Source organism: Spermophilus citellus (genome assembly GCF_964194105.1).
Source record: "Spermophilus citellus genome assembly, chromosome: 2".
Lineage (NCBI taxonomy): Eukaryota > Metazoa > Chordata > Mammalia > Rodentia > Sciuridae > Spermophilus > Spermophilus citellus.
The window spans coordinates 213,378,336-213,405,344 of NC_138183.1; the positions used below are offsets into that span (position 1 = coordinate 213,378,336).

The window sequence follows — 27,009 nt, forward strand, 5'->3', positions numbered from 1 at the left end:
CTGTGGCACCCTTGTGGAGACTCACTCTGCCTCTTCCCCTCAGCAACTCTCACAATTTACATGGTGGCCGAGAACTTGAACCATATATCACCCCATGAAGTTCCTCACCCATCTAGCGTCTAGAACAGTCTCCAAGACTCACATTTCTCTCTATCTGTGTCTACCTTACCTATGATCAATATTCAGTTATTTAGGAAAAAACCTAGAAAAGTACTTTTTTTTTCTCTCTCTTCTCTCTCTTCATTTTGTAAGAACACTGAAACCAACACTGTATTTCTCACTTCAGATCCTTTTATGATCATGGTACAAGATACATGAATATAAGAAAGAGAAATACTTCTATGATTCAGAAGGCAGTAAATAACTTCAAATTGTTCTTCTATTAAGCCTAACCAAGATTCTTCATATGTGCAAATTTATGGTCCAAAAAAAAGCCACCAGAATTCAAAATTTCAACAGGCTTTAAGTGGTCATTTCTATAGCAGTAAAAGCAAATATTTCTAAGACCAGCAAAATTTACAGTACCTATACCTTTGTTTGGGATCGACTTTATGGACTGTTGAGGTTATGTACCTGAGAAGTACCCCAGTTGAACACATCTAGATACATCTCAATGTTTCAGAAATGTATAAAGTAATATTTTACCTAAGCATCTTTATTTTATGCCTTGTAAATACTTTATACCTTAAACATCTTGTAATTTTAGAAAGGTATGAAGAAAACCTGTGCTGACTGGAAGCAGGAAAGATATTGGTATTTAAGGGGGGAAGCATAAAAGTTCTTAAATAGTTTTGATTGCACTTTCTTCATATTGGAAATATATTGTATCAGTGAAGTTGGACGTAGAAGGAAAAAAGTGTGTGGAGGGGAAAAAGCCTCCTTGTGCTAGGCTCTTAAGGTTTGTGTATCTAATGTATCTTTTCTCTCCTCACTCATCTGTTCCACTCTTTTCTTCCCTATCACGCAGTGCCTCCTCCAAGGACTCATCTCAGAGCAAAATCATCCGCTTCACTCTGGGTCAGAAAAAGATCTCTAGGTTAGACTTTCTCTGTGTCCTGCAAAGCATGGTTTAAACCCAAACCACTGTTCCTTTGTTCCTTCTGTGCTGGCTGACTTTCCTTTTGAGTCCTCTCCCCATTTCGTGTTTGCAGTTCCAGAAAACCAAACATGCTTTGGCTAATGATCCAATGGTGGCGAGTTTGGAAAGTGACTGTGGGATTGATTGTGTGTGTGTGTGTGTGTGTGTGTGTGTGTGTGTGAGTGTGTGAGTGACAGCATGGGAGTTAGTTGGAGGTGTACATGCTGCTCATTTCATTTTTGCCTTTTACTGCTTGGTCACCAGAGTCCATTCAGATTTAGAGAAAGGTGAGTTTCTAGATAGTTTTTGTGACAATTTAATGACGAATTTCTTTCTTGCTTTGTCCTGGCACTAATCTGTCCTCACCTGCATCTCATTCATGTGTGCTGTGCTTTTTGTTGTTTTTGCTGCTAAAAATTACTAGTGTGGGATTTGTTTTCTCTTGAGTTATAAAGATCTGAAGCATGAATAGAAAACAGCAGGGCATCTCTGTCTTGTCTTGTGTGTTTTGTTTTGTTTTGGGATGCCCTGGCTTACCAGGGAGCAAAATAGGTTTGCTCACTAACTAGTTCTCTCAGATTCAGACTTTGACCTCCCTCCCTGCTGCATCCCATCCTGAATCCTAGGATGCTTTCTGGGGTATGGGAAAAGCCAGTTACATTGTTATATCTACTGTTATTTTAATTCACCAGTTGGAATGCATTATCTTATTTAATCCTCACATCAGTCTTCATGAGGTAGCTCATGTCATTTTCTCTGTTTTACAGATGACGAAAACTAAAATTTAGAATGTTGGGTAATATGCCAAAAGTCACACAGAAAGTGGAAGATTGAGGATTAGAACCTGATGGCTTCACCCCAGAACCCTCAGTTGAACCCCTGTGCTATACCACTCCCTCCTTCATTCTCTTATATTCTGGTGTTTTGTGTGGTTGTGGAAACTGATAAACTGCTACTCTTGGCTTTTTTCTTCACATTGCTCCTGTAGCATCCAAACAGAAATCACTGCTGGGGTGGATTCTCCTCCAGTGCTATGACTAGTGTCTGTGTTGACTTCTCACTGAACTCATTTAAAAGTAAAGGGAGAGCTACCCTTTGTAGCTGTCTTTATTCATTCATGTTCAAATCCATATTGAGCTAACTGCCCCACTTTGCCAGCTCCAGGTGCCTCTTCTAACCAGAGTTTTCTTTTCTGAAAAGCTTCCCTGTGGGAGGACCCAATCCAGGATCTGCCTGGCTAGTGAGGGAGAAACCATATGGTTACAGGACATCAGCCTGTTACCCACACTTGGTTCCTGGGGCAGGAGGGAACCTGTTTGTGACTGCTTTCGCTGCTGAATAGCAGGAGGCTTCAGCGCAGACACCACTGCTCTGGCAGGCTGTTCCCAGTTAATTCGAGAGTCATGCAAATACACATGCATATGAAAGGAGAGGGGAGGGGCGGGCTTGGAGGAAACCTGAAATCTAGTGTCTGTTCCCACGATGTGCTCAGCTCTGAAAGATAAAGGAAACAGGAGCTAGCTGGGAAGATATCTAATTGGAAGCACATGCCCAGCCCATGCATGGTTTGTTATCTCTCCCAGATAATGGAAGGAGGCAGTGGGAAGAAAGGAAGAGCTGGAAGCTGCAGGGATGTTCATGCCTTCCCCACCCCGGATTCACATGGTCTGGTCTGGCTTCTCTTTAAGGTCACATTCCTCACCTAGAATTTCTTTTGGGTGTAATAAGGCCAATAAAGGGATGTTCTTTGTTTTATTATTTGCCTAAAATCTCTAGCCCTGCCTTTCACCACTTTCTCAACCCCAGAGTCCAGTAGGATCCAGATAAGAATTTTAGCTGATTACACACCACTAAGTATAGCATTAGTTTGGTTGCCAAGAGGCTGCTCTGCCCCTTCTGGCTGAACAGGCCACCTTCTTCAGAGTCCTGGAAATAGGTCTCTTGTTGGAGTGCAAACACTGAACACCTGCCAGAGCCAAACACCTGGACAGGAACCAGCAACATTGACCCCAGTGTGGAGTCTCCCCCTTGAATTTGGCTGTGGGAAAGGGGCCCATGCAGGGAATTGGTGCAGGGCTAATGGACCTCATGGATTTCAGCCTTTGATCATATTGTTTTACTGGTATCCCTGGTGAGCCACAGCTATGTAGGCTTATTCTGCCTTTGAGAGACAGAAAAATCACAGTGGCTAGGAGATATAGTCATCACGATTGGCTGGACAAATTATTCAGCCTCTGTCAGCCTGTGTTTCCTTATTGGTAAGACACAGTAGTTCCTGATTCTCTCAATGTCATGAGAGTTAAATAAAATCATTCCAATTCCATTATACCTGGCATATAATCAGTGTACCACAAATGGCAGATATATGGCAATGTTAGCTTTTAGGGTTTATCTGGCCCAGGTAAAGCAACCAGAGCACGTCTAGCCAAGTCTCACAGCGTCGATCCCTACACAACTGTCTCATGGAACAGAATCTGTGGAGTTAGTAGTCAGTCCTCTCTGCTTAGCTGTGGAAAAGCAGATGCTGTGGAAATGAGAGATTTAGCATTTAATCATCTTGTCTGGCAAAAAGCATCTCTGATTATGAACACCCACCCCCCAGCATGTGCACACAAGCTGCCATCCTTCCTGGGAAGGGCGCCCCTGTGTTCCCAGGCTTTGAAGTGGTTTTGGGGAGAACTGCTTTCTTCTCAACAGCACGTACAGTGTGCGTGGAGTAGAGGAGCGGGACACGCTAGTAGGTTATATGCAAGGAATGACAGTTTTACTGCCCTGCCTGCTTGGTTCTGCACACATTGGAGAAACTGTCCATGGCTCTAATAGCAGCAAGAGTTTTTCCCTACCTTGTTCATAGACCACTTCCCTTAAACTTAATTTAAAAAAAAAAAAAAAAAGCAAGATGTGTGTGTTCCAAAGAACCCATCTGTGCCCTCTGTCATTTTGAACATGGAATGATCATGAGAGGTCAAGTTCTTTTCCGAGAGGAGCTGTTGGGACCCTTCAGTGCTGTGAATGGCATGAGGCTGACCTGCCTGGCTCCACTCTCGCAGCCCGGGCTCTAGCAAGGCAGGCACAGCGGGCAGCATCTGTCGAGATCCTGTAGCTTTTCCATGTGGGCAACGACCCAGCTTCTCAGCAAGTCAGGATTCTAATGCTACTGACAGCATATGCTCCCAGGCTGGAGGTTGATACGAGTTCCGTGACAAACAGGGACGTTAACATTAATGAACTTCAAAATGTTTAGCCAAAAGCCTAGAGTCTGTGTCACTGGTAGATGAAAAGATATTCTGCTTTTAACTTCAGCTCCGTTCTCAGCCTCTTAATTAATGCCTCATCTCTAGAGGGCAGGGCAAAGTCCAAGCTTCATAGTATGACCTACAAGGTCTTGCCCTTCTCCAGCCTCATTCCCTTCCATGCTGTGTCCAAGTGTCAGGACACAGGGAGTCTTTACTCTGTGCTTTTTATGGGTTTTCTCTCTGCATGGCATGCTCTGCCTGCTGTGTTTTGTCACCTAGTCACATTTCCCTTCAACATGCCAAGTCTTTCTTTGGGGTTCCTGGTCATCCCACCAACCTATGAGGGTGTCACTTTCCTGCTCTGAATTAACTTTTGAACTTTGCAGAGTTAATCAATGTACATGTAACCTAGATATCAGCTGGGATCAACCAGCCCCTTTAAATCTAAGTAAGATTAAGCATGCTAGCTCTGCCCTTCTTCAGCTCGTAGACAGTCCAGTGTCTCCCTATGACTGCACACGAATCTTCATTCTCTGGTTGTTCTTTGGCCTTGGAATTCTGTACTTAAAATTCAGTCTGAATTAATTCCATTTATGAATCAATTCATTATCCTAAGAGGTGTTTTGGTTCCCCTGTGGATGAGTTCTTCTCACCCACCACACATTTGTTCACAGCCTTTGAGGTGGACTTTGCTAAACATTTGGAAGAGAGGGAGGGGGCTTAACTTTGGAACAAGCAATAGTCCCAAGTCCATTCATAGCAGAAACCAAGTTTCACACTACAATGTCAGCATCAATTCCATGAACCTTTGAAGATACTACTTGGTCTCCACCTGGTTTTCTGATTTGGTCAAGCCAAATATCATGGCTTGGTAGTGGGTGACATGAGCTGGCTGGAGCCTTGTAGTGACTTTTGGTGGCTGAGTGCCAACCTTTCTCTATCAGCTGTCTTCAAGGCCTTCAAGAGCTCCTTATCTGTGTCTTAGAAGACATGGCACAACTCTGCAGCCATCCAAGGGATGTGCCACTCCCATCAAAGGAGCGTTTAGGTCCATGCCTCATTGAAGATAAACTGACTTTGACCACCTATAGGAAACCCAGAACTGTCTTTGTAAATCCAGACATCTCTAGTTAGATGAAGAGCCCTGCTTGACAAAGTCTGTTTCTCTGAAAATGTTGATCTCATATGATGAGTTCTGTCTGCCTCTCTTCTGATCCTTTAAACTAGACCCTGCTATTTCCTTTCTTGTCTAATTCTTTCCTGTACCATTGCAGGTTTCCTTTATGGAAGTGTCCAATTCCTTTATGAATCTATGCTCAGCAGAGAGGATAAGAAGGGAAAATAACATACAATAAGTACTTATGACAGGACATTAAGTTTTATTTCAAATTTACAACTAACTCACTGGGTAGTTTATAATTATTCCAAAGTTATAGGTAAGAAGCATGAATCTCAGGCCTGGTGTTGTGGCTCAGTGGTAGAGCACTTGCCTAGCATGTGTGAGGCACTGGGTTTGATTCTCAGCACCACATATAAATAAATAAAAGGTCCATAGACAACTAAAATTAAAAAAAAAAGAAGAAAAAGTATGAATCTCAGAATTGTTTTGAGACTGGTCCAAAGTCTTGAGGGTAGAAAATCCTGTATTTTATCCATTATACCACAACTACCTCACAGAGGACCTGACAACCTACCTGATTCAGGCTTGTACCTGTCCCCTCCTATTCTCTGCTCTGTAGAGTCCATAATCTGTCCTAAAAATCTTCTGTGGGTTCAGTCTTGGATGAGCACAATGGGGACTCTCCAGGAACTCTGGAAGGAATGCATCTTTTCCTCTTCATTGCTTGTTTGCCTCCCTATTCTTCGCAAATTCCCCATTTTGAAGCAGAATACTGTGACCCATGTTACCTGTACCACTTAATACCATTGCTGTGACACCATCTTGAAACAGGTCCATAATTCTTTTCTAGGCCTATCTGTGGGCATAATGACTCCTGTAGACCATAGCTGGGTTAAATAAGTCCAATCCAAGAACCCGTATCTGCACTCTTGGATGTGAGTGCTCAGATAACCCTGACTTGAAGGGCCTGCAAGACACTACTTTCATAGGAAGCAGAACCAAGAAGTCCTCAGATCCCATGGCTGGAGCTCCTTGTCAGCTGTGTTAGTCATATCAGGACCCCAAACACAGGCACTGAAACTGCTGGGTTTTTGCACCCGATTCTGAGCCTGCCTTTGTGGGATAACGTATCCTCTCCAAACAAGATATGAGGCAAATTAACAGGGGGGCAAATCCTGGTGCAGTGGGAAACAATGCCTTCAACACCTCACTGTCACTAGCTGGAGGACAAGTTAACCCCCTCCATCTCTCCCAGCTCCCAGTCAGGGAATCGGGCCAGCTTCTTTTTAAATGGATAAATTTTACAGTCCTCTCACACCAGCTCATGTTCCCTGTTTATTTTGCAACCATCTTTCTTGCTCAGCCAACAAGAAAAAGTTTAAAGCGATTGCCTGCTTATATCTAAAATGCTTCCAGACTGAGGACTTTCTTTGCCGCTTATGGAGTTGCATGGAAAGAGAAGCCTGAAAGCTTTATGAGTCAAAAATTCAGACTGATCACTGGATCTGATACTAGTCAGCTGAGGTTCCAGTTGCTTTTAAGCACAGCACAGTTGGTTTTAACAGAAAGATATAACTAAATATTTCATCGTTTATTCATCTTTCAACTTTAATTATTGGAAACAGCCTACTTTGTAAGTCTCTGGACCAAAATTCTGATTCAGGGAGTCTTACCCTTAACTCTTTGGGGAATGGGCCATAATATCTTTAGACATATTACAAAGAAGTCTGGTGATTTTATTTTTAAAACCATCTGAAACGAGGTGTTTTATTTCAAGGGAAAGTGTGTGTTTGTCTTTAGGCAGACCAAATCCTGCTGGTTTTACAGAAAGAATTGTGATTTTATCATCAACTGTGTGGAGAAACCGGGCTTCAGCCTCAAAGTAATGCCACAGTGCTGGGCATGATGGTGCATTCCTATAATCCCAGCAACTGGGGAGGCTGAGGCAGGAAGATCATAGGTTTAAGGCCAGCCTCAGCAACTTAGTGAGGCCCTATACAACTTAGAAGAGACCCTGTCTCAAATTAAAAAAAAAAAAAAAAATGAAAAGAGCCAGGGATGATTAGTTGCTCAGTGATTAGTGCCACAGAACCCCTCCTCCTCCCCCTGCAAGAAAAAAGTAATGCCACAGAGACAGGTTGTCAGGTGTTAATGGAAAATGGACAGATGTTTGAAACTAGGCCTTCAGTTTTCATTGCAGATGTATTGGGTTCTGAGTGATAACAACTTTCTCCTCAACATTATAAGTTGTGTCCTTCATACTTACTTACCTGGATGTGGCCAATACTGTTTTCAATATTTTCCAGAAGAGATATACACACAGGGTAAAGAGTTTAGGGTTAGGCTTTTATGTTCTACACTTGATGAAATTTGAGGTGACATGACTTGACCTTATTGCAAAGTAAAAACTACCCTTTCCCAGAAGGAAAGGAAGATGAACTTTGTATTTCTAATTAGCAAATATATTCATATATATTTTTTCCCTTAAGAATTTCTCTCTTTGCTCAAAGGATTGCTGTTCACATTTTGCTTTTGGACTTTGCTGGGGTCATTACTAGCCTAGATGTTTGTAGTGGTTACACCAAGTCTTTTGACTGCCAAACCTCCACAGACGCAGTGTTTGAGCTGGGTTTAATTTTTTTCCCCCTAACCCCCTGCATGGTTGCAGTTCCTTCTCCTGGGACATTGCCATTTTCCTGAGACTGAGTGCATAACCCTGTTTCTTTTGCATTTTAGACTTCCAGGTCCTACCGCAAGGGTATCTGCTGCGGGCAGCGAGGCCAAAACACGCGGAGGGTCAGCCACTGCTAACAACCGGCGCAGCCAGAGCTTTAACAACTATGACAAGTCTAAACCCATCACCTCCCCACCCCCACCCCTACCATCGTCAAGTAGCCACGAGAAAGGTGAGTCATCTTCTAATTTTTCTGAGGATCCTTTACCCCATTTTCCTGTATAACAGAGCTCTCCTGTATAACAGAGTCAGGGTCAGCATGGCAAATCAGGATGATAAGGAAGGGGGTCCTAAGGATATACTTGACTGGCAGGAATTTTCTTCTTCTGGGCATTAATAAATGGGGGAAATATTGTTATATTCAGAGTTGCCAGCAAGAATACCTGGCTACACATAGCAATATAGCATCTGGAATTTGAAAGTAAATTTTCATAGAATCTGCACTGTGCATTAGGTGACTTTCCAAAAATGCAAGCTTCCTGGGGCATGCCCTTGTGAGCTGGTGAGCTTTTTACCCATCAGAAATATGTGCAGGGAGTTAGGAATAAGGGAGTTTTCACTCTTTGAAAAAGCCAACCCAGGAATGTGGGTTGGCTAAGTGAAGATCTTGGCTGCACATAAGGAGCTGGGGGGTGTTTCTCCTGGGATTAAAGTGATGCAACTTTAGCCATAAAAGGACAGGATACTTTTACTCTCCATAGTACTGAACTTTCAGGATGGGGGGAAAAAAGTGCATAGCCCTGGGGAAGTCCTGCAAATAAGACTGTAAAACAAACCTTTGTTTGTGTAAGCCTGTTATCTCTAGAGACCTTGGAGAAACTGAGGCAGTTTAGAAGATTCTTCAGTGAAAGGCAGACCTCTCCTTCAATCCTCCCAGGTAGTGGTCTAGAGTTCTTTGGGGACTTGCCCAATTATCTTGGGAGCATTTCCTCCCTGGTATCGTGGAAGCTTCCCAGGGCTTACCTGAATGATGTTCCTGCATTTCCCTGAGACCTAGGAGAGCTCTCCTCAGTTCTTAAAGTGCTCCTGGAAGCTGGGAAGACCTCCTCTCCACCCACTTCTCTAACCAATGGTTACTTGGTTCAGTGGCATTGGATTCCCCTGAGAATTTGCTAATCAATGTTATCTTTTCCCCAAAATATGAAGGAAAAATTTAAGGGACTGACAGATATATATGGCAGATTTCCCAACCAAGGCACTGGGAACTCACTAGCACTGAAGTCCCAACCAGAATGTCTGACCCAGTCAAGATGCTTTGTGATCCAACTTGTACTTTTCTTTTCCCTCTTTCTCCCCCTTTTTTCCAGCCTCTCCTTTCCTTACTTTTACAATATCCAAGTGTATTTTTTTACATGTTCTTAGATTACAAAAATAACATAGGCTGGTAAAATGGTACAAGGGTATGTATATATTAAAGTTCTCCTTTATATTCATCTTAATGAGTACCAGTGTAAACCATTTATACCTCCAGAGCTTTCACAATGCATTTATATACATATTATACACAGAGTGAGCCAGCGAGCGAGGAGTGGGGGGGGATGCTTTGGTTTTCTGCATCAGTAAGTAAAAGCTAATTTTTTTGAGTACCTTGTATGTGCCTCATTGATCCCCAGTTTGCAAAGAATAAAACTAAAACAAGAAAGCTTTAGTACTTGATGAGGGCACACAAAAGACAGGGAGAAATGGAGTTGCATTTTAACTCAGGTACATTGGTCCCAAAACAAGAAGAGAACTGGGCTTTGGAAAACAAGCACTTGGAGTCTTGCCTGTTGAGGGCCAGCCAAAGATATGCAGGTGGATATGTGAGGACAGAGTTGGGAAGGTGTTTGGCATAAGCTGCCGGCCCCATCCATAGTCCAAAAATGTCTGACAGAGATTAAGTAGCTGTCTTTGCAACCAGTTGTGACATTACCCATTTCCTCTTCCTCTGTCTGCTCATTTACATTCTCTGAACAGCTTAACACTGTCAGGAATCTAGAACATTTCTCAGGTATTTGGTCCATCATAGGAATCTGAAACATTTAGTTTTCCTAGACTAACTCCTAGACATGTGGAAGATAGTCTTTTCTGAATAATATGGTTCTCTTCATCTCATAGAAAGCATTTCTTTATTATTTTTTCATTATGCTCACATAAAAATATTCACACCATACAGAAATTTATAAAAAGAAAAAAACCCTACACATTCCCACCTCCTAGAAATAGCCACTATTTATCACTTAAATTCCTTTTTATGCATATACTGTCACAATTTGATAGGTAAAATTTTCTGTTTACTGTTTGCCAGGTACTATCCTAAGGCACTGTCCAGGTACTATTGCTTTATGAACAATTCCTTGCTTAATTCTTCAGGAGCTCTATGCATGTACATGCACACTAACATATTGATATAACTTTTTAAATCTTATAAATAAAATCACCAAATCATGGGCAGCTTTTTTTGTCTGTGCATAAGGCATTCTCTTCATAATGGTTGCATAATACTCCATTGTATGGATTTACCTTAATGTATTTAACTACTTTTATCTGGGTTGGTTCTAATTCTTGATATTATAAAAATTGCTTAGATGAATGTTCTTGTATTTTTTATATGTACACAATCCTTTCAGGGAAAATAGTGCATCAAGTTATACCCATATTCACAGTTGTTTTAATACTTCTAAATTTTGCTTCCCAAAAGGTTATATATACTTATATTTATATTTATATTCCCATCAACAATGTGTGAGAGGATATTTTTCTGACACACTTGACACACATTAGTTTTTGAAATGATCCAAATTATTTTAATAAGCTGATAGGACTGTTTGTTAAAAATTCACCTTCTTGAATGCCACTCTGCTGTAAGTAACCATCAGTGGCCTTGGCACAGTAAAAAAGCACTTGGGTTTGAGACCAAGCTGTCTGCATTCTAGGTGCTTAACTACTGCAGCCTCAATTTCCCTCTGCCAATCTGCAGTCCTTCATCAGTAAGCTCTGCAGTGTGGATGATTTCTTGTTTGCACTGGCTGTTGGGCGTCCTCAGTGTAAGGGCCATCTGTGCCTTCTGCTGGGTTCCCTCCCCTGGTACTCCTTCTCTGTGTCGCTCTCTTGCTGTTTGCCCTGCCTATCATGGGCAGAAGAGAAGAGCCAGATGTGGATGTGGCTGGAGATTGAGTCATTGCTGTCTGAGTAACTTTGGGACTATTTTAATCTCTATAATGTATCACTTTGAAGCAAATTATTTATCTGCATTAATGATCTGGAGATGGAACCAAAGAGGAGTTACCCATGTCCTGCCATTACCTGGGATCCGGATGTGAAAGTATACTTTGATTAGATGGAATTAATTCAGTAGCCTAAGTTGTGCACAAGGGAATATGGTTGGAGTGCCCTGTTTTACCTGTTTCTTTCATTTTGCCACCATTTGAGGAGTACCTGCCATATGTCCAGCACCTGACATATGTCCAGCTGGGTGTAATGACCAAGAGGACTAAAGATATAGATGCAGTTTCTCAGGGGACTTGCAGCCTCAGGAGGAGCAGTGAGATCAGAGAGATGCTGAGTTGTGAAGACAGAGAGGATATAACCAAGAAGACTCCAGGAGGACTTCTGAGAAGTGACATCATTTGTGTTGATTTCCATTCCCAGATTTTTGCTTAGAGAAAAGGAAAGGCAGGCTGGCAAGGGATGACTCGCCCTAGCCTGCTGGTCCAGGTGTGAAGCTGAGAGCACACCCACTGGGTTCCCTGCAGTATTGCACTTGTGTTCTTTGGTGGCCTGTGCAGGGTGAACTTTTTCAAGATTGCCTTCATGATGGGGAGGGGTGTCCCATGGTCATTCCTGAGGCTGAGACCCCAGGCCATAGAGAGAGCTCAGGTGCCTGATTCTCTCAGTACATGATAATTATCCCTGTTTGGGAGTCAGCTGTGTATTTGCATGATCCTGTGGCCAAAATTCATCTTTGGCAGAGGGCTTAGAAAATCAGGTTAGAGGTGTGAACCAAAGTGGCATCATTGAATTTAAAGAATTCTCTAGGAGATTGCCTGGCAACAGAATTCAATGAACAGTTAGCTGCACAGGCAGATGGACAAGACGCTACCAAACTTAGGAACTTCCTAGGGTGCTAGAGGAGGGCTAATTCCAGCCAGGAAGGAAGTTGCTCTAGTCTCTAGGGCCAGAGGACAGTTATCTCGGGACAAAAGGTTTGAGCCTACAAAGTGAGTACTTTGAAGGCAGACTACTGAGTTTGATTTCTGGCCCTGCCACTTCCCAGAAGTGTGGCTTCAGGCAAATGCAGCAATCCATGGAGCATCTGCTCAGGATCACCTCAGGAGGCCACCACAGGCCACACCTGGCAATGATCTACTCAGAAGGATGCAGACAGGAATCAGATTTCTGGCAGGGCAGGGCAAGGACTTTTCTTCCATAGGAGTGGTCTATTTTTTTCCTCAGTGCAGGGCATCAAACCATGCTAGGCAAGGGCACTACCACTGAGCTATGTCCCCAGCCCCCAGGAAAAGGTCTTTGCACCAGTGTATGCAGCAGTCCACAGATACACAGCCTTCCAGGTGCGGTCCCTTCCCCACCACAGGGAATAGCTTAGGTATGAATAGCTTAGACTTAAATGGGGCAGGTGCACAGATCCCTCTAGCTTAAAAGCCACACACTCCAAGCCCATGTCCACTGAAACAGCTCCATATGCATGAGTTGTAGGATTCCCACAGGATCAGGCCCAATCAGTAGTCTCAGCACTCAGAAAAGCCCAAAATGGTGGTGTTCCCAAGAGGTATTTGTGCTTTCTCTGTGGTTCCTCCCGGTCCAGATGTGGTTTAACAATTAAGGGTCATTTTTACCATGAGCAATGTTGCTTAGTAACAGAATGACTTTCTATCTTTATCAGGTTTCCAGGGGAACAGAGTTAGAAGGTTACCCCAAGGTCACATTCGCATGCAGAAGCTGAATGGTTTTGTTAATCCTTTTCCATCAGCAAGCCACCTCACCCCTCAGAGATGCCGCTTATTTATCTGTGAAGAGGAAACAGGCTTCCCTGAACCTAATGAAGTTCCATGTGAAGCATTCTAATGTTATTCTAGCCCAGTCCAAATGGTCTGTCCTTGTCCCCTCTCTAATGGTTGTAGATATTGCTGTGAAGGGTGTGACTTATTGTCATTTTCCAGTAGCTGGAATTTATTGATACTGTGGGTGTCTTTGCATGGCATGAGAAAACCACGAGGTTCTGGCCTTTGGAAATGCTGAGTGGTCAGTTGGTTGCTGTTCACAGGTGAGACCGTGGTGGCTTTTGCTCCTCCAGTAAAGACAGGTTTCAATTTTACGGTTTTCATGTCACACCATAGTTTCTTTTTGTTTTAAACAAATGAATGACAGTGTCTAACCAAATAGATGAACAGTCCCTAAATACATGGCATCTCACTCCAGAAATAATACCTAACCAGTAACATTTTTCTGTTGGCAAAGTATTTGCAAATTGCCTGTGTGTCACTGAAGAGAGTACAGATTCAACATGGCTAGCTGTCTGTCATATCTGAAGCACCATACTCAAGTCCTGTGATCCGGAGAGATGTTGGTAACCTCAAGCCTCTAGATCATTGTTTCTCAAGGTGTGATTCAAAGACCATCAATACCATTAGCTCTTAAGGTCATCCGTCACTGCACATAAATCTTAAGGCTTTACAAACCTTGTCCTTCCAATTCAGATTTCTGATTCAGAGCTCAGTAGTTTGTATTTTATACCCATGTCATTCTATGACACTGAAGTTTGGTAACCCTTATCCTAGCAGCACTTCTTTGTAACTGTCAAGAGAGGACACTACCTTCCCATTGCCTTTCAGTTCTTAGCCACTCCTTGGTAATATGTTGTGTTGGCAAACGGAGGTAATGTAGTAAGACGCCCAGAGTAGTGCCTGGCATGTAACAGGAGCTCAGTAAATGGGGAACCACTGAAATCTACATACATATTTTGTCATCCCCATAATTAAATTTATTCTCAGAGCCAACAACTTGTAGTGAGTGGACTTGCCTGTGTGTTGGTCTTCATATCTTATTTTGGTTTTGTGCTCTTGCCTTGCAAATCTTCAAGTTATTACTATAGTTTATTTTTTGAATTTCAGCTGAGCTAATAGAAAATAAGAGCCTAGAGTTTGATCCCATACTTAGGCCAGAGATATGGGAGGGGAGTGTCCCTTTAGGTCTAGATATGGTGGCAGAGGCCAGGGGTGTTCTGAGGAGGAAGTCACCTCACTTTTGCCCTAGATGGAAAACCATCACTTGGTTCTTTCCCAACCTGTCATTTGAGGAGCTTGCTGTTTCATTGTGCTGGTGAGCACACTATTGTGTTCAGAGGAAGGGTGAGCCTGTCAAAGTTACCTAGAGAGGAGTGCCAGTGATATCCCTTGTACCTGGCTTTTGTTCCAAACCTTTAGCATGAAATTAAAGCCCAACATCCAGGGTAACCTCTGTGGCCAGCTTTTCAACCATTTTCCTGATCTGCTGTGCAATTTAGAGGAGCTTCCAGAGAAGGAGGTGTACAAATCCCACTAGCATGTGTAACTAAATAACCTATAAGACTGGAGCCACCTTTTGTCACAGAGAAGAATAAGAAGGGTATACCCTTGTTTGTATTTCTTTAAATATGGATTTTTTCAAAGCCAACGTGTTTTGCCATATATATCCTTTCTCTAAAATACAATGGTAACAGAAAATGACCCGGCTTTTTGTAACAGAAAGAATGAATACACAAAAAGGGAGAAGAGAATAAATCATTTAGGAAGATGAAATATCTATTTGATTAGTCTGGTGTCAGGAGTGGAACATGACTGGTTGCTGTTTGTCTGATCTTCAGGTGATAAATCTCAGTGTTTCTCTTGCTTCCATCTGTTATGTAGGAAGCGTCACACGTATGTGAATTCAATTTAATTTCAAGGATCACTGGGAGGGAAAGTACTTCTGTGTCTGGTGCTCTTGTAGTCATTTTTATCCAAGTGTCTTCCTGCAGTCAGAGCTTAGCCATCTATTCAAATGTTCTTAAAAAATGTTTTTCTCATACCAAGTTAGGTGTTTGACCGTATTCATCAACGCACGAACATAGATTCATGTTGGAATAAATGAACTTCACCTTTCCACCAGCACATCAGGCCTGTATTCACAATGTGAATTGCAAGGACAGAATTCTGGTCAAAATGAAGAGAGACTCTTGAGCTATAAAATTGGGCAGTTCACATTGCAACAATAATTTCAGGACAAGTTTCTTATGAATGCTTACTTGGCAGCTTCTCTGTGCTTAGGGCACAGTACCTTCTGGCTTCAGATAAGATGCACTTCCTGCCTACCAGCTCACTTCCGTGATAGGCAATGCGTGCATTTGGCTGTGATACTAGTGCACAGCCCACATGCCAGGGAACCCACCTGTCCTAAGAAGGTCCTGAGGAGGTCCTGAGGAGGTCACAATGAGAATATTTGTCTCCAAGATAATGGCCACAATCTATTTTTGTGGTAAGAATGACAGGGGCCATTTCTAGGGGTTGTGCCCTGTGGATAAATACTGCAGAGCGGTTTGTGCCAAGGCACCGTGGACAGTTCACATTCTTAGTGTCCTAGGAGCTTCTGCCATGGTTCCTTCACAGCAGCCATACAAGATCCTTGTGACTGGCAAGGCTCCCTGAACTTTGGGGACAACACACAGGTACCAACAACTGTGAAAATCAGTGGCCTGCCCTTCTTCCTCATAAAAGTAAGGGTGAAGGTCTCTCTGCCTCAGATGCTCCCATTGCCTTTACTATGATGGCAGAATAACAGCATTTCCCTGAAATGAAAACTGGAGTGGGAGATCAGTGACCTATAGGAACTCAACTTGGGAAAAGTCAAACTTTTAAACAAAACAAAACAAACCAAAAAAATGTCCTTTGGCTCCAGGACAGCCTAGGACAGCGAGTCTCTGCTGCCCCCTGCTGCCCTGGGCTTGTGTTGACAATGGGTCTCCTAGCCTGGCATCCTCAGGGCACACTGTTGAAAAGATAAGACTTGCAGACCTTCTAAATGTCCTCTTCCAGACAGGACCTCCCCACAGTTTTTTTTCCTTGATTTGGGAGAATGAATGTGGACTGGAGAAACCCATGCTGTGGGTGTGATCAAGTCCATGTGGCCTGGTGGAAAACCTTTTCCTTGAGTGGTGAGGAGGTGACAACAGTCCTAAGCTAAACTGGACCGTCACAGGGCCACCCACTCCCTCACCTGTGTGGGCAGCCAGCTGCTGGATTAAAAAATTCTTAAACAGCCCTAAAGGAAAGGATCTTTGAAGGCACTAGTTGATTTTTGCTCTAAAAAAGTTAGGCTAGGGGCTGGGGATGTGGCTCAAGTGGTGGCGCACTCGCCTGGCATGCGTGCGGCCCGGGTTCGATCCTCAGCACCACATACAAACAAAGATGTTGTGTCTGCCGAAAAACTAAAAAATAAATATTAAAATTCATTCTCTCTCTCTCTCTCTCTCTCTCTCTCTCTCTTAAAAAAAAAAGTTAGCTTAGATTTGGCTCCATTTTTAAGAGGCAAATAATTCCAAACCAGCTGACTACAATATGGGGTAAATGATTCCCTGTCTTCTTTGCTACCCACTCTTGTACTTGGAACTCCATCCTTCATGTATTCGTGTGAGTTCAAGGTCATTTACTGAGCACCTCCTGTGTGTCACACACCATGTCGCTCACTGAATATGTGAAATTGAAGAAAAGGAGTGGGGCTGTAGCCTGAGTGTGTATTCGTCCCTGCCTTTGCATCCCCAGCACCAAAAAGTGAAAAAATAGGTACCTACCCCACGGAACTTACAGTCTGTGGAAGAGACAGGTAGTAAAGAAAATATAAACAACATCATTGCTCTTCAATGACATAATCACTCTTATGACAGATGTTGTGTGCTGTGAATGAATTTTTAAAAATAATGAAGGGGCACCTCATCAGGGTAAGAGCCACAAAGCTTGCAGGGATCCCCTTTTCTCAATTTTCCTGCACAATGGTTAGGAAGAAAGGATGCTTTAGAAAGTGTTTTAATGGAAAGGAATTAATTCCCTTGTAGAAATGAAGGGCTATACCCTGGGCCAGTTTTTCCTTCTCTCTCTGGCCATCTGTTCAAAATATCACATGGAGGCAAACTTTTTTTAAACCAGGGATCGAACCCAGTTGTGCTTAACCACTGAGCCACATCAACATCCCCAGCCCTTTTTTTTTTGGGGGGGGGGTGGTGAGGCCCAGTGCTGGGGATTGAATTCATGGCCTTGTGCATGTAAGACAAGCACTCTACCAACTGAGCTATATCCCCAGCCCCTCTGCAGATGTTTTTGTATATTGTATTAGAGATTGATTCTGGCTGAGTTTCTTAGGGCCTTGTTAAGTTGCTGAGGCTGGGTTTCACTCGAAATCCTCCTGCCTCAGCCTCCCTAGTCACTGGGATCACAGGTGTGTGCCACCAAGCCTGGCTGGAGGCAAACTTTGACTCCATATTTTTCAAAAAGAAAAGAACCTTCACATTTGTCCTCTCGTGGTTGAACAGGATCTCTTCGGAGTAGTTAAGTTCCGTGACCCCAGAGGTAGTCAATCAGAGGCCCGATCACCACTTGTAGGGTTGGCTGCTTTAGGTAAGGCTTCTGACTTTAACAGGTAGATTAAAATAAATATTCACTAAGATGCCTTATAAACCTAGAGTTTGATTTTCCCAGGCAAAGGGTAGAGTTGGTGTAATTTGAGCATGCTCTGGGAAGGCCTCCTCCACTCAGTGATGTCATACACATCCCACACAGTTTACCAGAGCTCCCAAAGCCCCTCTTTTGAGTTGTTCCTTTAAAGGACTTAATTCATTGCTTCCAAAATGTACTTTATTCTGATTTGTTTTCCTGCAGTGCTGGGGATTGAACTCGGAGCCTCTCACCTGACCATAGGCAAACACTTAACCATTGAGCTACAGCCCCAAACACCAAAACGCCCTTTATTCTCCATATTGCTGTTAATACACTAGAACTCATTTCTGTGCTAAAAACAAAATTTGCCTCTTATGCATACAATGCCTATGTCTCATTTGTGATGATTTCTTTTCTTCTCTTTACAAACTTGTTATAGTTTCTCTCTTAACTTCAGATAAATGGTCTTGAACTTGCCAGGTTCTTGCTCCAAGGCCATCAAAGGACCCATAGACAAGGATCCCTGCCACAGAGAAGAAACCGTAGCTACCCAATGAGAAGAGATGCCTGGGTGGTTTTGATCATTTAACACTTGGATTCATTTCCTTGCCCTCTACCAGTGCCAAATAGGAATGTCTTCAGGCTGTTACATGCAGAATTGTTTTTAAAAATCTCTTTTACATAGATGCTGCAGGGGGCAGGCTTCATTAAAGAAAACCAGGGATAGAGCCCCCAGAGGAGAGAGTCCTTTAGACCTTACAGGGAAGAAATTGGGCCTTATTTTCAGAGATTTCTATGCACTGAAGGCTGTCATCCTGTCCTGTTGTCAACATATGGGTGAGGCTCTGGCTGTCACATAAAAAGGGACCAGGATTGTTTCACCTCATATGAAATTTAGTTCGCTTGCAATCTAAACCAACTAGGACCTGGGATGGAAAGTGACTTCTCCACTAGGACATGTGTGCCAATGCAAGGATTCCAACCAGGTCACTGACTCCAGGCCTTGGCTGTTTAAGCCAAGTTCTGAGCCATTTCCATCTCAAACCCCCACAAAAAGGAGTGTTTCCTTCTCCGGAGCATCTTCAAATCTGTCACCACCTAGGAAAGAGTAAATAACACTGAAACTTGGGGGAGCTTACCTTTTTCTGGCCTCTCCACCCTATTTGATAAGTTGGTGAAAACAGGTTATGACTTACTCCTATCTCCACAGCCCTAAAAATTAGTGGTTTTTAAAAATAGCCATATTTTTTAAATTATGTTCTCTCACACAAGCCTTCAGGTGGATGGTGAGCCAAATTCAGGTGGTCTCCACTGGGTTTGTTCATGGGTTTGGGGTCATGTGGTGGGTGCATCAACTAGATGCTGGCCCACTTGTAATGTCCTTCGTTGTGACAACCCAGTGTTCTCTACATGGTCTTTCTTCCTCTGAAAAACTAGTGCAGGTTGTTCTTGTGGTGGTAAATGAGTTTTCTTCCTTCTTTTGGCCAAAGCCAGTCGCCTGCCCTGCCTCCATTTAGGAGGCTGGAGAAGAGCTACAAAGTTACATTGCAAAGCATTGACGATTTGAGAGGAGCAGAGAAATGAGGCAGGTTTTGCAACAAATCTACCACAGTAAATAAGCTGGGTGTATTAGTGGGTTGATCTCCCTTGTCAGGAGAGTACTAGTCTATTTTCACTGAAGTTGCATGCAGGTGGGAATATTCTGAGTTTATAACTACGGGGAAGGTAGAACTCTTAGTGGCTCAGTCATCCTTCTTTACCCCAGTCCCACAGGCAGTCTCTCTGAGTGGCAAGAACAAACAGAGCAGCAAAGCGAGACAGTTACCTGTCAAAGCAGAACTCTGCAGACAGGTTCTGCTCAGCTTATCTCTGTTCTGCATCCTTGTGATCCTTGGCCTTTGTATATGATGTGTCTCTGCTTTCTCTCCCACACCAACTTTCATTCATACATGTTAGTTGTCTGAATGTCAGACTTGGGTTCAGGACACTGGGGTCTGGTCTTAGCATCTCCACCTGATGCCCACATGACTGGATCATTTAGCATCTTAGCTATAAAGTGCTATTCTTAGCAGAAACCCCAGATAGTTATGATGAAGAATACGTGTAATATTTGTTGAATCAATGAATTTGAGTGTATGAAAGTCATGACTGACTACAGGAGACAAAGTAACCACAGCAGCTGAACTGAAACTCTTAGAGAGCCAGTTCTCCACTTGTGGTCTCTTACCTCAGATCCTAAGTCTAAAGCACCCATGTGACCACCAGCACCCCTTGCCTAGCCTCATCTCTCTTAGAGGAATCATAGCGAAGGGTATTTTGGAACACCAGGGGACCAAGAAACACAGAATGGCCTTCATCAAAGGGACATTCCTAGCCAATGAACACCTGTCATAGTTTAGTAAATATCCACATGATTATATTTTGCTCCTGCACTCTTAGAAATGCAGCATACTGATTCTTAAACCGCCCCCGCCCCCACCACTGCTGCCAATCACTGGGGGGAAGTATAGTTTGAGAAAAAATATTGATGGAGACAGACATTGGGAGAAGCATTTGTTTGGTTGTCATTTTGTGTTTTTAGAAATTGGCTGAAGTAAATGAAAGAAAATACATCTTTCGGCAAAGTTTTAAAAGTAATTTAGCCAATTTAATTATATTCCCCTCAGACAACTTTAAAAGGTCATAACTGATGATTTTTCCAGTGTGTTAGAACAAAGGGCTTTTGATTAGTAAAAGATCTTTCTCTGAATGTGATTTTATTTTTCCTTTTGTCCTCCCATCCTCCTTTGGTCTGGGCGCTCTGATCATCTTAATGCATCCAGACCCACAATTTGAAACAACCTGCTGCCCCATTCCTGGGGGCTGGTGACCAAAGGATCTTCAGACAGATTAAAGACATCATGGCTAAACTAAACAGCCCAAGGGAAGAGGCGGGGCATATTTTGAGCTCCCTTCTCTCTGAGCATGCCAAGATGCTGTGGCTCTGGCCTTGGGGTGTTGGTCAGCATTAGTGGTTGGGTCTTGGCAACCGGAATGGCCTCTTTTGGCCGGAAACTGAACAGAACTGTTCAGTCTCATTAGGGAGCCCCTCAGATCACCTTCTGGCATGAAACGCTCCAGAAATCATCAAACAGCCAAGGTAGAGGCTGGCTTCCTTGAAGTCCTTCCAAGAGCGTTGGCATATATGCCTTTTGGATGAGCTACACTACCCAGCTTTGAGGTCTGCTGCGGGGCTCAGGGAGCTCTCTGGGCACTGGGAGCCACACCAGGATGGTGAGGGGAGGCGCTGGGAGCTTCTTGGCCCAGCATCTGCTCCCTCGCTCCTCTCCCCGAACTTCCCCTTCTCACTCTGCATCTGCGATGGGTGACTCCCAGCTCCAGGAGGAGAGCAGCAGTTTTCACAAAGAGCAGGCCCATCTCTACTCAATAAACAAAGGCCTCTGCATCCTCTGGTCAGCACTATTCCAAGAACTTTCAGTGGTGCTGGAAATCTTCTGTATCTGCTGTCTATCATGACAACCATGAGCTGCAGTGGCTGTTAGGCACCTGAAATATGATTGTGTGGCAAGTTGGAAAAAAAAATTTTTTTTTGTACTAGGCCCTGAGATATATCCTATCCCTTTTTATTTTATTCTGAGACAGGGTGTGCTGAGTTGCCAAGGTTGGCCTCCAAATTGTGATCCTCCTGCCTCAGCCTCCCAAATACCTGGGATTATAGATGTATATCACTTTATGTGGTGAGAAGTTGAATTTTTAATGTACTAAATTTTAATTTTCTTAAATGGCTCCATGTGGCTAGTGGCTCCAGTATTTGTAATCCAGTATTATTCTAAATAATCATGAGCAGCCAGAAACCCTGCCACTAGAGTCTGTCATATAAAAATATCATTTGGGTCACAAAAAAACCAGTATTATGTAAAATGTCCAGGGTAGGCAAATCTATAGAGACAGAAATTAGATTAGAGGTTGCTAGGGCCAGGTGCAGGGTGGGGAGTGATTGCTAGTGGCCGTGAAGTTGCTTTTTGGTGTACTGAAAAGGTTTTAAAATTGTGTTTCTGGTTGTACAATCTTGTGAACTTAATAAAAATCTTTGAAGCATCTACTTTAAATGCAAGAATTTTATGAGTTTTACTCCAATAAACTGGTTTAAAGCAGCTTCTTGTCCATGCCATAGTTGAGTATATGTTCTGAGCCCAGCTCTGGTGTGCAGTAGTGTTAGTGGCCAAGGGCTTCCCTCTCCCTCGGCCTCAGTATCCCTTTGATAAAAAGAAGAGAACTTCTGGCTCTTGTTTCCCCTTATCAACCTAACTTTAACCCAGTTCAGAGGGAGTGGTCCCCAGGACAGGAAATGCATCTCTTCTTTCGGTTGCAGAAGCTGCTCCATCCCATGAGCACCCCCAGCAGTAAATGGACCATTGAGCAGGTAAATCTGCCCTCCTCATCCATTCCCTCGGGAACTACAGCACAGAGATCCTGAAGTGCGGTGACATTTTTCTCTTTCGATTTTTAATCCAGATAAATACAGATTGTAACTTTTGGTGGTCAATTGTTCTAATGCACAGAAATAGCTTTCAGTATCCTCACTGAGCAGAGGGGAGGGAGAAGGAGGGTATTGGGAGTTTCCTGGGTGTAAAACTTAAGTCATATAGTTTTTTTAAGATATGTGGTATGTGATCAGAGGGCCTATGGGATCTCTGGGGAAAGCACAGGCTTTAAGAACAGGCTTAAGCTGATCTTCTCCCACTTCTCAGATGGTCATTTTTTAAACTGGTGACATTGAAGAAGTAATAGTTGCCACCCTCCTCTTCCTCCACTTCATCACTGCCATAAATCCTTACCTGTGTGTCAATAGTCAGTGTTATAAATGCTGGTCTCATAAATAACTAAGACCTGCTTTTAAAGCCAATGAAGTGAGGGACTAGGGGCTGGGGATGTGGCTTAAGCGGTAGCGCGCTCGCCTGGCATGCATGCAGCCCAGGTTCGATCCTCAGCACCACATACAGACAAAGATGTTGTGTCCGCCAAATACTAAAAAATAAATATTAAAAAATTCTCTCTCTCTCACTCTTTCTCACTCTCTCTCACTCTTTCTTAAAAAAAAAAAAAAGAAGTGAGGGACTATAAACAGAAGGGGATTGTGTAATGATAACAACAAAGGTGTTTTAGGTACTTTGCATACATGGTATCATTTATTCCTTCTCCTCACTGCCCAGAAGTATTAGTAGTATCCTTTCATGTTAATAAAGGTGAACCTGTGATCCCAGCAATTTTAGGAGGTTGAGACAGAAGGATCACAAGTTCAAGGCTAATCTGGGCAACCTATCTCCAAACAAAGAATATAAAGGCTGGGGATGTAGCTCAGTGATAGAGAACTCTTTTGCTCTCTTGAGTCTTGAAGTGATTAAATAACTTACCTACATCATACAGTTGGCAAAGGCCTGAGTTGAGATTTGAACCAGGATCTGCATGCTTCTAAGCTGGTATTTTGCATTTAACCAATCATATAAGCTAGTTTTGAATGATGGAACCCCTTTTTTATTGTCAGGTACTTTATAAATTACTGAAGATGAAGCAGTGAACCAAACCAACAGATGCCAGATGAGTGGCAGTCAAAGCCATAGAAATTCAGACAGAGAAAGAAAAAAAAAAAAGTGGTTGCTTAAGGACTGTGGGAGGGGACTGGAATTCATGCAGAATTGGGGCTTGTAGGAAAAGTATGAACTTCCTGGAACTGTATGGGGTCACTGCAAATTAGATGGACTCTGAGATTTTGTTTTCTTTTTTCTTTTTTTTATGATACTGGGGATTATACTCAGGGGGTACTCTGCCACTAAGCTTCATCCCCAACCCTTTTTATTTTTTATTTTTTTAAATTTGAAACAAGATTTTACTAAGTTGCCCAGACAGGCATTGAACTTGTAATCCTCCCAAGTAGCTGAGATGACAGGTATGTACCACCAAGCCCAGCTCAGAATTTATTTTGGGATATATTGATATTTTGAGAAACAAATACCATGTATAAAAAGAGCATGAATATTGTGGTTTTGTGTGTGTGTGTGTGTGTGTGTGGTAAATGTGTGTGTTCAGGGGGTGAACCAGGTGGAGATGAAACCTACGGCCTTACTCCTGCTGGGCATGCACAGTACCACTGAGCTGCATCCCCAGACCAAGATCATGAAGTCATTGTTGTGACTGATGATTATCACTTCTCCCACCACACACTCTTATGTAAAGTAATGCCTAATACCCATCTCATTGTTTTTCACAGTTTGATCATTTTGTCAAAATTTTTTGTCTTGATTTTCTTAAAGGCCAGGCCAGGACTTGGCAAATATTTGTAAGTTGGACGTGATTGTAGTAAACTCTGTTGGCAGTGTAGTGTCTGAAAATTTGAGCATGCTAGATGCTCAGCATGGCATGTTCTGTCCCCCTGTTCCAAGCACAGTGTCCAGCTGGGTCCAGTCAGGCCAGAAGTCATTTTGGTCTTCCTAGCTCAGGAGGCTGAGCTGCAGCATGGTGGAAAGACAAAGTTCTGTCCCAGGGTGGCTGACTTGGTAGGCTTCCAATAGAAGAGAGAGTACATCTTGATCCAGTGTCAGGTTTATTTGTGAAAATAGGAACCTGACAGAGCTCTGTGGTGATAAAGTCCTAGCCAGATAAATCCTAGTAGTTTCAGTCTCCTTTAGCAAAAGGCAGCTTTCTTCCTTCATGAGTACAAGTGACAATTTCTGCCACCACTGTGGTGATTCTAATTGGAAGGTGGTAGATTGCAGGAATTTCATTATTGAAGTTCTTCTAGGTTAGGTCATGACTGAATAACTTCTTTGTGTGCTTACGTTCTCATTTTTAAGCAAGATGTCTATGTTTGGAAATAGTTCTTCAACTTGATCCCATTAAATAAAGATTAGTGAACTGTCAAAAGCAAAAAGGGCTGGGGCCAACGGTTTTGAAATAGGGAAAATGGAAATGGAATTCACATCTGGACTCTTAGGATGTTTTCACAGAATTAAGTACAAAAAAAGTGATTTTTGTATCTCTTGAAAAAGGCTGCTCTACTTTCAAACACCCATAGCCTTGAGCAAATGTTTACATTCCACTTAAACATGCTGGGATGTTAAAGTCTTTGCTGCTGGTTGCTAAAATTTTAAATAACTGAAAAAAATAATTTAAATGTAATATTTTAGAATAATGCTTGAATCCTTATCCACCCTTATGAGACTGGTCAATGCTGATCTTTGTATCCCCATAACCTGGCATAGAGAGACATTCATTAAGTGCTGGGTGTGGTGGTGCACGCTTGTAATGACAGTTACTTGGGAGACTGAGGCAGGAGGATTGCAAGTTTGAGGTCAGCATTAGCAATTTAGGGAGACCCTCAGTAAGTTAGTGAGATCCTATCTCAAAAATACAATAAGTTTTTTAAAAAGAACATTTATTAGGGGCTAGAGTTGTGGCTCAGCGGTAGCGTGCTTGCCTAGCATGCGTGAGATACTGGGTTCGATTCTCAGCACCACATACAAATAAGTAAAAATAAAAGTCCATCAACAACTAAAAAGTATTTAAAAAAAGAACATTTATTAAATCAATGACCATGTCTTTCAGAATCTATGTCAAGTGACCATTTTCATGAAGTCCTTCCTTTAGCTTAACAGAAACTCACTCTTGGGAACACGTCTTGTGGACATGTTTCCTCCAAGCCTGTAATAGGTTTCCTAGGGGCCCACATTGCCAACCCCTCCAAGGAACATCACTGTATACATCTTGCTCACCCAGCCCATTTGCTTACCGATGTATTTCCATGAGCAACAGACTTCCTGGCAACTCAGAGAGAATCTAGATGAAGCAGAGTTTTCATGCGTAGTTTTACTACAGGCAGGGACAAGCATGTAATCTGAGTTGTCCATGGGAACCTGGCCATTCCTGGCTGCTCTTTTAAGACTCCTTTCCTACACTGATAGCCACCAGGTGGATTTGGCTTAATTCCTTCTCTGGGAGTTCGGCCTGTTGTGGTGCATCAGGGTTGTCAGAAAAGCAGCTCCTCCAGGATTCTAGCCGGACAGCTACAGGACAGCTGGCATTTTTCTTTCCTTTACTCTGTATGGACAGCAGGTTTGAATCACTCAGCTCTGTTTCAAATGATTTCAGGACAGAAATCATTTGAAAAACATTTAGGATGCCTAATTGAATCTTGTTTTCAATGAAAGGGAGTCATTGAGCATTGTCCAAAAATACATTGTGTATTTTTGTGTTTGGGGCTTTATTAAGAACATAAAAAAGACCTTCTTCTGCCCCCTCCTATTTCCTGTGGATTAACCTGGGGGATCTCATGATGCTTTCCCCATCAAGAAGGCCCCAATGTCCCTCACTTCTAACCACATCCTTGGACCCTCACTTCTGGAAGTCTCCTGCCCATTCCCTTGTGGCCAGCACCCCAGTTAGGCTGGGTCTTCTCTGCCTGTCATCTGGCTGGCTTTCTGAAGCTCACACCAACCCATGGCAGAGCTCTCCCCATTCATACAGAGAGGGCAGAAGTTCTACAGATGGTAGGCTAGTTAGGAAGCTTAGCCAGAGCTGTCCGTGTTTGTCCCTGCCCGGTGAGGGCCAGGTTTGTGCTTACCTGTGCCTGAGCGTGAGAGACATGAAGGCAGCCCAACTCTATTGGCAGACCTGGAACTGCCTGGTAGAGTAGTCTTGACTCAGAGCTCTCCCTGCTGGGGCCTGATTCCATCCACCTTCACACCAGCTGACCCCAAGGCTTCCTTTCAACTCTCTTCTTTGATCACACCATGGTCACCTGGTGGATGGTCACCTGCTTAGACCTTTCATATCCTTATGCCATCTTTACCCTCCTATAGGTATACAGTGTTTCCAAAAGTTAATACAACTCTGGATAATACCTTTTCCTGGAAAAGCCAAAACAAAGATTTGATCCATGGAAACTGTCCTCACCCTCACTCATCTCTAGGCTCACTGAGCTTATGACATGCTGAAGGCAGCTTATGAGAGCCAAGAGTTGCAGGAGATTTTCTACCTATTGATGTCATGTTGGTAGCTTGCAATTTGCCATGGTGGGAGTATTTACACCACAGAAATAGGCAAACACTATAAATCAGAGATTTTGTTTTCTTCCAAGAATCAGATTAGGCAGCACTAGTCTCCCACTGCCCCGATCCTTGAGA

At 43.0% G+C, this 27,009-nt stretch overlaps 1 protein-coding gene across 9 annotated transcripts in view; it reads left to right on the plus strand.

The window, feature by feature from the left end:
- Positions 1-27,009, plus strand: part of NAV2 (neuron navigator 2) — a 701,871-nt gene that overhangs the window by 481,562 nt on the left and 193,300 nt on the right. For 7 of the 9 annotated variants that reach the window (XM_081282533.1, XM_081282532.1, XM_081282528.1 and 4 more), the window contains exons 6-7: positions 968-1,036; positions 8,171-8,340. In XM_081282533.1, coding sequence (XP_081138659.1) covers positions 968-1,036; positions 8,171-8,340 — 239 coding nt within the window. The remainder of the gene's footprint in view (positions 1-967; positions 1,037-8,170; positions 8,341-27,009) is intronic. The other 2 variants (XM_081282536.1, XM_081282531.1) reach the window with 1 other exon arrangement.